Source organism: Onychomys torridus, chromosome 9 (assembly GCF_903995425.1).
Source record: "Onychomys torridus chromosome 9, mOncTor1.1, whole genome shotgun sequence".
In the NCBI taxonomy this organism is placed as follows: Eukaryota; Metazoa; Chordata; class Mammalia; order Rodentia; family Cricetidae; genus Onychomys; species Onychomys torridus.
The window spans coordinates 46,468,616-46,483,951 of record NC_050451.1 but is presented as its reverse complement, the minus strand read 5'-3'; the positions used below and the strand labels follow the sequence as shown (position 1 = coordinate 46,483,951).

General features: G+C 43.4%; 1 protein-coding gene across 2 annotated transcripts in view; it reads left to right on the top strand.

The window, feature by feature from the left end:
- The window catches only part of Micu2 (mitochondrial calcium uptake 2), an 86,365-nt gene that overhangs the window by 36,353 nt on the left and 34,676 nt on the right, over positions 1-15,336 (top strand). For both annotated transcript variants that reach the window (XM_036199003.1, XM_036199004.1), the window contains exons 3-4: positions 11,196-11,227; positions 11,321-11,396. In XM_036199003.1, the coding sequence (XP_036054896.1) occupies positions 11,196-11,227; positions 11,321-11,396 (108 nt within the window). The remainder of the gene's footprint in view (positions 1-11,195; positions 11,228-11,320; positions 11,397-15,336) is intronic.

Sequence of the window (15,336 nt, the reverse complement as noted above, 5' to 3'; positions counted from 1 at the left end):
TGAACAGCCAATAACAAGGCAGGAGAAAGGATAGGCAGGGCTGGCAGGCAGAGAGAATAAATAGAAGGAGAAATCTGGGAGGAAGAAAAAAAGAAGGAACAAGCCAGAGAAAGAGGACCCCAGGGGCCAGCCACCCAGCTACACAGCAAGCCACGGAGTAAGAGTAAGATTTACAGAAGAGAATGAGAAAAGCCCAGAGGCAAAGGGTAGATGGGATAATTTAAGATAAGAAAAGCTGGCTATAAACAAGCCAAGCTAAGGCTGGGTATTTATAGTTAAGCCTCCCTGTGTGATTTATTTGGAAGCTGGTTGGCAGGCTCCCCAAAAAAGAAAAAGCCAACCAACAACAGAATATGGACCAACTTGAGAGATTAAAACTCCTGGAGAAGAGCAGGTAACGTGGCTTGGAAGATAGGAGCACTCAGCTCTTCAGTCCTTGGAAGCCACATGGCGTAGAAGAAGAGAAGCAACAAAGTTGTCTCTAGACTGATACAGCCAACGGTTTGCTCTCACAGAAGATGAGTGTCTGTCCAGCCAGAGGTGAAGAGCACTGACTGCACTTCCAGAGGTCCTGAGTTCAATTCCCAGCACCCACATGGTGGTCCACAGCCATCTATAATGAGATCTGGCGCCCTCTTCTGCTGGGCAGGGACACATGCAGGCAGAACATTGTATACATAATACATAAACAAATCTTTTTTAAAAAATGAGTATATTATGAGAGTTGATAGATTTCACTGAGGGTACCGTTCTGCTCAGCTGCACCCTGCTTGGCAATCTGTCAGTTACTAATATATGTGTTTGAGTTTCCAGTGGTTCACGTGTACATCGTTTCTCCTTTTGGCAGTGTGTGTGTGTCTCTCTGAGATAGAGAAACATTTCTTAAACAAGACAGAGTGCTAACCAAAAGAACAAGATTCAGCCATATTAAAATAGAACTTTATTCATCAAAAGTTACCTTAAAGAAATTAAAACAAGCCCCAAACTGGCAGAAATTATTTATAATTCACAAAATGGACAAGAGTTAATATTTACATATGAAACTACAATTTTACAAAAGGATATGCACATGGAGGAGTGAAGGTCGGGTCATCTCAGTGTATGCCAAGTGACATGGTAATTACTTCAGCGTGACATCACTGGAGAAACTGTCACTACAGAAAGGGCCGTTTGGCCTGTCCTTTCCTACATGCAGCAAGCCATAAAGATTCTCTTGAGAGGGACATCCTTCACAGAGAAAGCCAGGAAATCAGCCTTGATCACCAGGCTGGTGACTGAAGTAATTCATCACAGCCCCAATTAACAAGTTCTTTGAAGTAACCTTTAGCTTCCATTAGCTTCTACCCTCCCCCATCTCTTAAAGACATCTCTAGGATTTACCTTTAGTCGAGAGATCCATTTGTCCTGCCTGTCCTTCCTAAATTGATTGTTGTCTAAATATCAAAGCATCTTGCGTTGTTTGTTTCTTCAGGCACCACTTTCTTATGAGACTCTACATACACGTCAATTTAATAAAACAGACTCCTTAATCAACTCATTCGATCCGACCGAAGAGCCCTCCTGAGGGCTGAGGGTGCTTACCTAGGCTGTGTGGGGCCCTGGCTTCCATCCCTAGAACTGCCGCAAGAAGACTTAGGAGGGAAGAGTGCTCTCCTCCCTTGACCTTTTTCTTGTTCCCTCCCTCCTCTGGACAGCTATTAAAAAGTGGAAGACATAGATATTCACAGAAGAGAAAACAAGAAAATGAACATAAATTCTTCCCTTGTTTGTATTGTGGTGGGATAAAATGTTACACCTGTTATATTGGCAAGTCTCACAACAAAGATCGAAGAGGCCGTAGGTCAGAGGTGGACAGCTCCAAGGACTTCTACACACTCTTATTTGGAAATGGAAATGGACAACTCCAGCTGCTTTGGAAAACAGCTTGTAACTGCCTTGCAAAATTAAATATTACAGAATTGTTTTGCCAACATTCACATTCCTAGACATATATACTTAATACCCAATAGGAACACTTGCTGGTGTTGTGTCTTATGATATATGCAAAACAATGGTATTGCAGCAATATTGGGTTAGCAGAAAAGCTAGAAACTGCCCACATGTCCACTGGTGAGAGAATGGATAAAGCAGGGTGTGTTCGCACCAGGGAATTCTAATCCATAAGAGTGAATAAACTTAGTATCTGTTATGGCAGCATAAGGAACCCATAGATCCACTGCTCACTGAAACTGATAAAAAATAAATAAATAAATAAAAAATAAATGAATGAAGAACCCTATTTAAAGTCTCTGGAAATGAGTCTGGGGTTTTATAGGAAATTTGGAAATACCTATTCAAGTTAAGCTACTAAAATTGAAAAGAAAACGTTCAAGTGTACTTTAAGACTGGCCCTCCCCCTACCGGTTGCAGCTCAGTGAGATGGAATCCCATTCTAAACTTCAACAGCAGGACCCTCTCTGAGGGCTGTTGAGAGGAGCAGTACTTGAGACTCTACTTTAGAACTTGACTCCTGCCCTGCTCCTGGAGGTGGAGTGCTGTGGGGCAGCTGAAGGGTGGGAGCACCCTCTTCCACCCATTCCTTATTTGTGGAGTGGAGTCTCTGCCTTGCATGCTCTTCCACTGGGAACACTGGAAACCTGGCTGCCCTTGTTCTGACCTGAAAGGCAGAGAAGGTATCCAGAAAAGGAGATGAAGACCCAGGCTCCACTTGCTGTACCAGGCATTACTCAGAAAGAGCAGAACCATGGTCCTTCTGTCTGGTTGCAGAACTCTGGCCTGGGTGATGGAAATAGGTTACATAAGTAACTTCCGGTCTCCTCATGTTTAATATAAGATGGGAACTTTCAAGCACTCACAGAAACAGGTACAAGTTAGCTAGGCACACTAGCAAATGCCTGTAATTGTAACATCCTGGAAGTTGAGGCTGAAATATTGCTAATGTGAGGCCAGCTGAACTCCACAGCAAGCAAAATCCTGTTTCCAAAAAATAAACGCCAGGCAGTGTAGCATGCGCCTTTAATCCCAGCACTTGGGAGACAGAGCCAGGCAGATCTCTGTGAGTTCGAGGCCAGCCTGGTCTACAGAGCGAGATCCAGGACAGGCACCAAAACTACATGGAGAAACCCTGTCTCGAAAAAAATAAATAAATAAATTAAAAAATAAATAAACAAATAGGTGTAGGTTGTAGTGAAAGGTAGTTGAGCTGTCAGGGATAGATTCAGTGATGATAATAGGCCTATCTATGTGCTGGCTGCTTTGCATAAGAACACTTAGGAAGGAGACAAAACTGGGGGGCTTTCCAGGGATCATAACAAATATTAATCACCAACAATGGGAATTACTCCTTCATGGGAGCCTAAGTTTGAAAGATGATCTCTAGAGCAGTATGTGTCTAGAGTCTCATCAAGTCAACAGGGCCAAATTGCCTGGACTCAGCACCCTAGTGAAGTAGGAAAGAACTCCAGAACTCCAAAACCACCCCATGCCTCACTAGGACATGCCCTCAAGTGCTTAGCACTGTTAGAGGGCAGGATGAGACACGGTCTTTACTAATACTGTCCAGCCAGACACTGCACATTCACAAGCAGTAAAGGAGCCACAGGGAAGGAGCTGGTACCCAGATTCCCCCACAGTATATCGTCTGAAATGGCCAGGGCCCGACAGCAAAAGCGTCAAACTACAACGAAACAAGAACGTGCAGCATCACTGGACAGAAGTGAGCAACAGAAATTGCTTGTGAAGCCATCAGATAACAGATTTAACAGAAAAAGACATCAAAATAGCCCTAAAATATGTTCAAAGAACTACAGTGAACTATGATTAAAGACTGTGACATTTCTACTTTTATTATTCATTGGAATGCAGTTAAACCATCAGAAGGCACTGAGCCAAATCAAGACTTTAGTAATTTTGCAGGCCAGATAATACATCCTTTATGCATATGATGTTTCATCTTCATTTTTCATCGTGGATAAGATAATCTTGGTTACATTCCTACGGATCACAATGAACAGCAAAACAAAGAAAACCTCAGCCAAAGCGCTGACCCGTGGTCTCTGGGTAAATGAAATGATACAAAACAATCTAAGATTTATTAGATTTTAAACTCCTTTACCTGGCATTTATCTTTTTGGCCTTTTGTTAATAATATGCTTTATTAATACAATTGATGAGGCTTATGTAAGCTCTCTGCATAGCACTTGCAAATGAACACTGGCAGCTCCCTTTCCTGGGTTCCTGCGTGCTTGGGTCTCTGACCTGTGCTCTCCTTGCAGCACGGGCTTCCCTGCCAGGACTCCACCTGCCCTCTTTAGTTCTCTCCTGTTGCACTCCTTCCCAGTGGCGTGTGTCTTCACTGTTCCCATCCCATGCTACTGTTGGAAGTGTCCCAGTATTAAGTCACGTTTCGGAATTTGTATCTCTGGCAACAACTAATTAGTTATCTTACACTTTACCTGATCCCCAATATGTCTATTCTCTGACCTCATCAAAGTGTCTCATGTCCACTGTTCTATCATCCCAAGGTTCCCTTCTCCTCTTCCCCTGCAGCCATGGAGTTTGTGACTGTGTCACTCTGATAACTAACTACTGGATAATGTCCCTTTTCTCCCTTTTATTGAAACTGCTGGGAAGCCACACACAGATTAAAGCCCCTAAATTCAGCCTCCCCGAGATCCTCCCGGTCATGTGGCCTACGCCAGTTCCCGTTCTCTCCCTTCTTCATCAGCTCTCCCAAATTGCTCAGCTTCTCACCCTGTTTGTCACATCCTTCCTTCGCTTTATGATAAGATTTGACCTCTTTTTAACTGAACAAATGAAGGCTGGAAGTCAGGGAATCAATTCAGTTCCTCTCATACTGCCTTATAGAGCCTTTTACCCCCCATCTTGTTTACCTGAAAGGGCTTACCTCCCTTCCTGTTCACCAGGAGGCTGCATCTCCCCTTCAGCTGGGGGAAATGTGACCAACACAAGAGTTTTGGGGGTTTGGTTTTGTTTTTCGACACAGGTTTCTCTGTATAACTGCCCTGACTGTCCTGGAACTCAACTCTGTAGACCAGGCTGACCTCAAACTCACAGGTAGCTGCCTGCCTCTGCCTCCTGAGTACTGGGATCAAAGGCGTGCGCCACCATACCTGTCAAGAAGATCTTTAACATTGGACTGAGGGGGATGATTTGAGACGCAGAAGGGTAGAAGGGAGGATTTTTCTAGGAAAAGGGCCCTGAGAGAACAAGGGTGAAGGAGCATGGTGGAAGCTGGAATTAATCAGGATCTTAGAAAGGCCCTTTACAACATCAGGAAAGGGATAGATACCATCCCTGTTCTGTGTTCTCAGTGAATGAGAAAGCAGTTACAAGTTGTAAGAAAAGGAGGCATATCAAAGGGCTTGCAGAAGTAACCTCAGCAGTAAGACATAATGGACTAAGAAAGGCAGTGTGATTGTCAGTAGCCTTATTAAAGTTTCATGTGGGGCCAGATAGCAGTCTCTCAAGAGATCTGAACTAGAGGCCCAGAAGTGAACCGTCATTCCCTTGCCTCTGTGGGCCGGTCTCACTATGCTCCTGTCTTGATACCAAGAGCCCTTGAGGTATTACTCTGATCAGTTAAATTTGAGAAGTCTTTGGACATATGTGAGGTGACTTAACCATGGGATGTATCACTATGCTAGGACAGAGGGTAGTGCATGGGAGTCGCATGGACCTGGGGTCAGTCCCATTGTGTCCCTGGGTTAGCACCAAAGCCTCGCTGACTGTTTCTAGATCCACAGCATAGTAGTACAGAGTACTGTAAGGACAATGAAGTTAGAGAGCATGAGAAAAAAGTCTCTCCATTTCAAACTGGAGCTTTACAGTCTGCAGAGTAGAAAACACAGTCTACTCTACAGAACCAGCCAGAACCAGGAGCCCGCCACCTTGTAGTTACCAGCGTTATTAGCACACACCTTTTTTTGGCCTGTAAACTTTTTTGCAGAGCTATAATTCACATGCCATGAGGTTTACCCTTTAAAACATACTCTTTTACTTTCAAATGTAAGACCACGCATTGTCTACTGTGTGCTTTACAACCTAACATTTTCTGTTTAATGCATAATGAGTAGTTTCCCTTTGTCAGTGTTGTTTGGAAAAAGTTTGTTTCATTGTATGTTATAATTTAATTGGTTTCCTTATATTGGAGCATTTAAATTTTCTGCAGTTATTTTACTAATATAAATAATTTCATAGTAAGTACAGTTATTTTATAAGTCTTGGCTTAGCTGATTGTAAAATAATTTTCTGAACTTGTAATCATGAAATGCAAACACTAAGACTTCTTAAGAGTATTATCAAATTGTCCACTAAAACAAAGAATCTAATGATTCTGTTTTCTGCCTAACTGGAAATTTTCTCATCAACTTTTCAATAATAAATTGTTTGATTTCATTACATTTATCAAGAAGCACTACTTTTAGATTTCAAGAGCACAGTTTTACCCTAGAGTAATAAAGATGGACAGAGAACATCACCTCCTTTCTGAGTAGCATATTTAGTGTGCAGAGCAGTGAGTTACAGATGGCATTTCCATATCTGCCTGTTAGCAAACTGGATCGTGTTCACCTCCCATCCTTCGCTCTCCTTCCCCACGCCATCCTCTTCCTTTCTTTTATGTGTTTTTATTAAGATTTTACATATGAAAGAAAATGTGTTTGTCTTTCCGAGCCCACTCTAACTAATATCTAATATGATGCTCTTCAGTTCCTTCCATTTTCCTGCAAATGACACAACTTCTTTGTGGCTGAAAAAGGTGTCATTATGTATCTGGAGCGTGTTTCCTTTTCCCTTTATCTGGTGTGGACACCTAAGCTGGTTCTGTACTATAATGCAGTGGTGAACATGGAAATTCAAAAGTTTTCAAAGCACAGGAGAATGCTAAAGTCAGTGTTGAAAACTGTGTCAGCTGTGAAGACTCACAAGGACTCTAAGGAGTCTTGTTCCCCCTTACTCCTGCTGAACAGAAAATCAGTATTCTCAGGGCACTTGAGGCTGGTACAAGAGTGGCCAGCTTCACAGTCACTTGATAGATGACATTTCACCCTGGGCTTTTTGAACACACGCAAGCGCACACGTACACCCTTGAGATGGAGCCCAACAAGAATATTCTCAGTTGTCACCCTGCAAGGTGGCAAATAATTTGAAACTTGCTTGTCCCCTGGTACATCATCATCACATCCCCATCTGGGGACTGGATGTCCTTTGTAATCTTTGGGACAGACTGCATCTCCCCTCCAGTGCAGGAACTTTACCACCCTTCTCTCTCTCCTAAGTTCTGCAGACATTTCTCCTGCTAGTCGATACACTCATTGTGACACTCACTGTTACCTCTCACACTGCGAAAACAGCTACCAGACACACTGTTGCCATTTTACTTTTGTGTTTATTTCAGTGGGACACTGATAGGAGCTTCACTGTCCATCTTTCAAAGCTCATTTCTATTTTACTTTTGTGTTTATTTCAGTGGGAAACTGATAGGAGCTTCACTGTTCATCTTTCAAAGCTCATTTCTCAACATCAGGTTGTACTGTTTAAGAATATGACGGCAAAGAAGTGTTAGCCCAGAAGATGTAGGTAGTGCCCAGAACATGGCAGCCTCTCCCCTTCGGCAGTTGAAACAGTTCATTGAGTTCCCATGTTATTCTACTGTGTTTATAGAGCAGAGGCTGGTCCCAGGTCCTGCCTCCATGCTCCTGTGACTGAGGAGTGGTGCGGTGGTACATCAGGCCGCACACCAGCCTGGTGCTTATAACACCCACTCCTCTGTCTCATGATCAGATTCCTCTATACAAATCAACAGACCTTGTAATTATTTGAAATAACCAGTGTCTCTGTTTTAATGCTTATTCACAACAACAAAGCTGATGAATCAGTTCTGTGAGGAAGAGTCCATAGTGTTCCATCACTGTCTTCACTTGGCTCGTTGGCCAGTACCTGACTTTTCAAAAATCTGGTTGAGAATACAAAATTCCAGTGCCTAAGTCCTCTTGCTTGTTTGTTTCATATGTAAGATGGGGATAACACTATATCCAAAAGCCCAGGATCTAGAGGAAATGTTATGAAATTTAACTTTTTTTGTTCAGATATTAATTCCACACTTCCATGCTGAGCACTCCACCTACACAACTAAGCAGATATGAGGTCTCCCTTCTTCAGGAGCTTTTAGAGTTTGCTTCTTGCCTACAATTCTGGTAGTATATTATCACTTGTGACTTTATTGTTGTATTGTTTAAAGTCAAGAAAAGGGATCTAACTATCACATAAAAGCCACCTCAGATTCCTGATCCTCTTCTCACGACACACTGCCAGTTATTGCTCCTCCCGGGCTTTCTGAATAGAGTGTGGTCTCTTTCAAACACTGGTAGGACTGAAAGGAAATAGGCATGAGAATGGACTTTGTCACATAAACTTTAAGAAAACGTCAGGAGATCATGCGTAATGATGCACACCAAGACCGCAGGGTCCCAGTCTCAGGCCAGCCTGAGCTACATATAGCAAGGCTACCCTTAGAGAAATAAAAGAGAAAAGCATTGTGATGAATTTGAATTATGATCAATTTCTTTTAAGTAAATATTTTGAATTTTAATTAAAAGTCATAAAACTACCTCCATAATTATATGCATAATTAGACTGTTAGATTAATAGTTAAAATACTCCTGGGCATGTTGCCATACAAACTCATGAAGTAAGGCAGAAGGGTGACTGATTTCAGGTGTACCTGTACTACGAAGCAAGTTCCAGAACAGTCTGGACTATATAACATCACCTGTCTCAAAAACAAACACAATATATATATAGTGCCATTTTCTAGAGCAAGTAATCAGCATTATATTACTACATTTTATACACACTGTATTACAGACACTTGAAATATAAATTAGATAGTAATTTACCTAGCTAGTAAGATGCCATGATGGCACCTGAAAATCAAGAACTTTTACCCAGAGGCACATAATGCTCAGCAGAAAAATTATACTGGGATAGTAGCATGTAACCTCACAGATATGATCATAGATGTTTCTACAGCTGCACAGTAATACTCATCACTAATTTTGAGGTAGAGGTAGATACTGCTTATTATTTCTAGGGTTTTTTTTCCCTCTCATTGATATTTATTGTCTTTTCTTGATTTGGGGAACCCACATAAGGAGCCAAATGCACACTTCTGTAATTCCAGCACTTCTACAGTGAGATGAGAGTTGGAGACCAGAGAGCTGCCCAAAAACTTGCAAGCCAGCTAGCCTGGAGTACACACGGAAGCCAAAACATGAGAGACCTGCCCCCTTAGCAAGGTGGTGAAAAGGGGCTCTTGAAAGTTGTCCACTGATCGCCCTGCAAATGCTGTCATGCACACGCCAACACTCACATAATAATAATAGTAATAATAATAATAATAAAGTTTTTTGGGGGGTGGGCTTGAGACAGGGTTTCTCTGTGTAGCTTTGGAACCTGTCTTGGAACTCGCTCTGTAGATCAGGCTGGCCTTGAATTCACAGAGATCCGCCTGCCTCTGCCTGGAGAGTGCTGGAATTAAAGGTGTGCACCACCACCACCCAGCTAATACTAAAGTTTTTAAGGAGTCTGAAAACCTGAAAGAACTTTAGGTCTCTGTTGTCTAATTGACATTATGAAGAGCAACTGGGACAGTCTTGATCAGCTCTCAAAACGGGCCGGAAAGTGGTACACTCGAGAGTGCATCCTAGGATCTGGACGAACAGGGGACTGTCCAACACTACCCTATTGATACGACTTCTTGGTCTTTTCTGTGTCGAACACGCAGACTGCAAGCCCAGCGCCACTTAGAGATCTTTCACAACAGTTAACTCTGCAACTCTCACATTATTGAGCCTGTATGATAATGAATATTCAGAGATGGGTAATGCCTGGGGGCGCTCACCAACCTAAGACAGAACGCCTGTGTGGCCTGGACAGGTGTCTCCATGACGGGTAAGGTGACGTGCTGACATCCCATGCAACCTAAGTCAGAAGCTCATTTTTTAGTAAAGGGGGGTAACCTGTAGGTCCCTGGCCCCCGTTTTGGGTAACTGTTGCATTACTTGCCGACCTTGACCTCAATATCTTCCCTATACTAATTCCCTGTGAGATTCCACCCTCCTGAATGCTTAAGGGAAGCTCCTTGTCTGTGTATCCATCATATTGGGCATTAACAGCTTAGATGCAAGATTGTAAAACATCAGAAGCGGGGCTGGGGATTTAGCTCAGTGGTAGCAAGGCCCAGGGTTAGATCCTCAGCTCAAAAAAAAAACATCAGAAGCAAACTTCTGCCCTCCAGGGTTCTCCCATTGTGCTGTAAGCCTGTATTTAAGAACTCCTTCCTCCTTCAAAAAATGAAGAAGAAGAAGAAGAAGGAGGAGGAGGAGGAGGAGGAGGGGGGAGGGGGAGGAGGAGAAGGAGGAGGAGGAAGGAGGAAGAAGAAGAATAAAAGTCAAGATCATGATGGGGAAACCCACAGAGACAGCTGACCAGTCCTAGTTGGAGCTCACAGACTCTGGACTGACAGCTTGGGAACCTGCATGGGACCGAACTAGACCCACTGAATGTGGGTGATATTTGTGTGGCTTGATCTGTTAGTGGGGTCCCTGGCAGCAGGACCAGGACTTATCCCAGGTGCATGAACTGGCTTTTTGGAGCCCATTCCCTGTGGTGGGATACCTTGCTCAGCCTTGATACAATGGGGAGGGGCTAGGCTCTCCTTCAACTTGGTATGCCAGACTTTGTTGACTACCATGGGAGGCCTTATCCACTCTGAGGAGTGGATGGGAGTAGAGTGGGAGGGAGGTGAGGAGGCGGGAAAAGGGGAGGGGGGAACTGGGGTCGGTATGTAAAATGAAAAAAAAAAATTAATAAATATATTTTTTTAAAAAAAACAAACCAAGAAAGGACAAATCAATGCACAGTGCCCACAAGGAATAAAGATTCTGGGATTTCACATGTGTGAGACTGAAAATTGATCTTGCAGAAAACTATACTATCTTTGTATTCAGATTCAAAATTCTATGGCTCCTGATTTTGCATTAAAGATATTGACTAAAACCACCAGCTTTATTTCTTACGTAGGGTGTTTGTTTTAAACATCATTTTCTTCTTTAATGCAGTCTGAGTTTGGGGAAGAAATGTGCGTGCTAAGTCATGGTTCTTCTTTGTTGTAGGTAAAACACTAGTCAAGAAGCTGGCAAGAAAGGTAAGCATTGCTGGGGCTTTTATTTGTTTGGGGTGACCTGGAAAATGAACTTATATACCTTACATTGAAAGTTTTTAACTTGTGTATTCAAAGGATATGGAGGATGTACTATCAGGAATCCAGACAGCACGCTGTGGATCAACGTTTTTTAGAGACCTGGGTGATAAAGGTAATTTTTAATCATTGCTAAATTTCTATGTATAAATTGTATTTAATTAAGTAGCGTTAGATAATTAAACTGGGATATTTATATCATGAAATTTAACTGATGTTTCATGACATAATAAATGATTAAGAGATAACTTTTTCAAGTTTTTTAAGCAATTGAAGATAAATTATTAGAACATCAGTGAGTAAGTCCTAGAGAAGGAATGAGGAAAAGTGGAGAGCAGGGGATGAGGCCAGTGTGGAAATCAAAAGATGGCCTCAGAGAACCCTGAGGAGTACTGTGCAGAGAGGCCATTAAAAGGCCAGGCAAAATGGCCAGAGGAAAATGCTGAGAATGTTTCACAGAGGCTGAGAGGACATGGTAAAAAGGAGAGTTAGGCCAGGTGTGCAGATGCACACCTGGAGTACCCAGTTTGTCAAAAGATTGTCCTGTACTGATTGAAATGATGATGTGATTTCAGTCTTTGAGTCTGTATGACATCTCTTGGTTTTCATATATTGAACCATCCTTGAACCCTGAAATAGAACCAACATGGTCATAATGTTTGTGCTCTATAATACCTTCTTAAGTTTAATGTGCAAATTATTGAGAATTTTTATGTCTGTTTATCAGGAAAATTGGTCTTCAGTTTTCTTTTGCTGCTGTGTGCTTATGTGGTTTTAGTGCCAGGGTTAAGACCAGCTTCTCGCAGTGAGGTTTGCAGTTTCCTTAGCTTTCTGCTTCCTGGAGTGGTTTGGAGAGTGTTGGTGTTGCCTCTTCCTGGGTAGGGTTAGGTCTCCCTTCCTGAAGTGAGGGTAAGGTCTGTGTGCTGCTGTGAGAGCCTCACTGTGTCAGCCTCCTTGCTGGGTAGAGATCTGCCTGAACGAATTCTGTCCTCTTGATTGACTTTGTCGGGTGCCTGTGGCTGTGACTTCACTTCCAGTGGTTTTAGAATATGGATTTTCAAGGTAGTCCTTCAAATGATCCTTTGGAGTCCATTAGTATCTGTTGTAGTGTCGCTGGTTCCATGTTTGATTGAGGGATTGCATTCTTCCTCTCTTTTAATTTGACTAATAGTTTATTTTCTAAAAGTTACTTTGATTCATTAAGTCTTTGTTTCGTTCTTTTAGTCCAGCTCACTAATTTCTACCCTCGTATTTCTTGCCAGCTACTGCTGTGGGGGTTGTCTCGTTCTTGTTTTTCTAACACTTGCAGATGCTCCTTTAAGTCACCCGGATATAAGCTGACTATTTCTCAGTGTATATGCACGAGCTCATGTATGAAGTTGCACATGGAGACCTGAAGATAACCTGTGGTGTCATCCTCAAGAATACTGTCTACCTTTTTGAGCCACGATTTCTCATTGGCCTGGAGCTCACCAATTAGTCTAGACTAGCCAGCCAACCCAGGAGGTCTTCTTGTCACAACCTCCTCAGTGCTACCGTTACAGCATGCTCCTTTGCCCTGGGTTTTAATGTGTTGATGGTGATGGAACCCAGGTCCTCATGCTTGCAGAGGAGGGGCTTTACTGCCTGAGCCATTCCCAGCCCCACTATGGTTTCCTAACAGCCGTCCTAGTTAGAGATGCTGCAGAGACCTTACCTGCATTCTGGTAAGTGTGCTTCCACTCTGATCTGATGGGAGGAAGTTGTCATTGTCCTTCCTGGTTTCTTCAGTGACCCGTTACCTAAGAGTACACTGTGCAGTACAGAAATACGTGTATAGTTTCAATAGCTTCTTTTGCTGTTGATTTCTACTCTTACTGTACTATGATCTGAAGAGATACAAGGAATTATTTCACGTCTCTTACATTTGTTAAGACTTGCTTTACGGCCTATGATGTCATCTATTTTAGAGAAGTACTCAGAAGAATGTCGGGTAGAGTTCTGTGTAACCATCTCATTGGTCCATTTCACCCATGATGCTTGAAATTCAATGAATAATCTTTAGGTAATTTGCTCTTGCAGGCAACCAGGTTTCAGTTCCCCGCACTCATCCATAGCTCCAGTTCCAGGGGATCCAGTCCCCTTTGCTGACTTCTGGAGGCCCCAGGAATGCAAGTGGTACACATGCATTCATAAATGCAGATAAAACACTCATACATATAAAATTCTTAAAATACTAGAAAAAGACAAAATACTAATAAAAAGAGTAGTATAAAGGGGAGAGAGGAAAATGACAGTGACAAAGAGGAAGTGTCAGAGAGACTCTATCTGAGTACTGTAGGAATGGAGTCTGCAGAGGGCCAGGGCCTGTCAGTCAAACTTGGAGCCTTGTGTCATGCTGTGATTCACACTGGTGTGAGGCTGGACTGGACCCGGGTTAGAAGTCAGCCAGGGCAGTCTTCACTTAGGTAGCTTCCCTTTGAGTGTAGGGGCCCTCTGCTGGCCACAGTTACCTTTGCAGACTGTGGGCCAGGCCACGCGGGTTTTCCCGTCCTCCTGAGAGCCTCATACTGGAGAGCACAGCACTGAGATCTTTACAGACAGACCTGTCCCCTTCAGTTCAAACCCACTGAGTACTAAACACCCTGCTGGAGGGCTGCAGCCGTGGTCAGGTAGTTCCCTGTAGCTTCAGAACTCTCAGTCTCTACATCAGGATCCATGTGGCAAATAGATGGCTCTTGAGGCTGACCTACCCACTGACCTCAAGCTTAGGGCTGTCAGACTCAGACTCGGGTGTCTTTCTCATTGGATGGATCAGCCACCAGGAGCAGCAGGATTTCCTCCTATACTCTTCACTGCCGGCCAGCCTCCAGCCACAGTCTTCAGTGTGTGATTACCCTGTGCTCAGGCCTCAGTATCAGTCTTAAACAGTAGGATCCTGGTCAAGATGGCACCCGCCACAGCCCTCTAAGTTGTGAGGAATGACAGTATGGAACTGCTCACCACTGTGGACTCACTTTCTCACCAAAACCTAACCTGGACAGAGGTTTCTGAGAACTGTGGGCTTGTGCTCTGAGCAATATTGCCAGTCCCTCCCCATGGCCTCCTGCATTTCCTTCCAGAGAGGCTTCTGCTCCCCACCCCCACACTGGAGCTGTATCGTTGGAACTCTGTGTGGCCGAGTCAGCCATGATTTCTCCAAGCTATCCTGTTACCCTTGGTGGTTTCTGGTGCTGTCCCCTTCTCCCTCTAGAATCCAGTCTGCTCTGTTGATCCTGGCTCCTCTCCTCCATCCTTCACATAAACCAGCTGCTAGCCCATTTTTGTCCTGAGTACTTGATACGTAGAGGGATATAGGTCAGTGAGGGGAGAGATAGGAAGCCATCTTGCAAATTTTTGAGAAATGGGTGCCATCATGAGAAAATTTAATGGAGCCTAGTTGAGAGACGTGCGCATAAGCAAGGGAGTGAGAAGGAGGAAGATGGGGGTGAAGACAGATAGTGAGGGCATGTTGCTTAGTCATGATGGAGAGACATGAGCACATTTCTTATTGATGAGAGAAAAGGGGGAAGTTTGAACATGATGAAATCCCAGAAAGTAGAAGAAGAGGGATTCTTTGAAAGCCAGAGGGAAAGTCCTTCATGCCACTGGCTGCTGGCGTTTCTATTGTCCCAGGAGAGAAGAGTGAGCAAATGATGCCCATCTGATGTACTGTGTTGGTATCAAAACTGGGGAGCAGCCCGGACAAGACAGAATAGTGGACTGAACTATAGAGAAACAAAATAATTGTGAAAAGCTGTAAGCAGAGATGTAGTTCCTGAGGATTAGAGTCACTGGTCAGCTGTGTGATTGTCCTGCATCTCCCGTGGAGCAGTAGAATGCTGCACTTGAATTGAGTTAGGGTTATGTTGAGCAAGTAGTGGACAGTCCTAGAGGAAGCCATTGAGAATATTGACTAAAGAAAGTTTGACTAATTATCTACAGACCCTAAACAGGACAGTAGAAAAGGAAGTCAGATAGGAAGGAAGATGAAGAGGAAAAGTTAAAAGTCAAGAGAAAGCAGCCAGTAAAGTTGG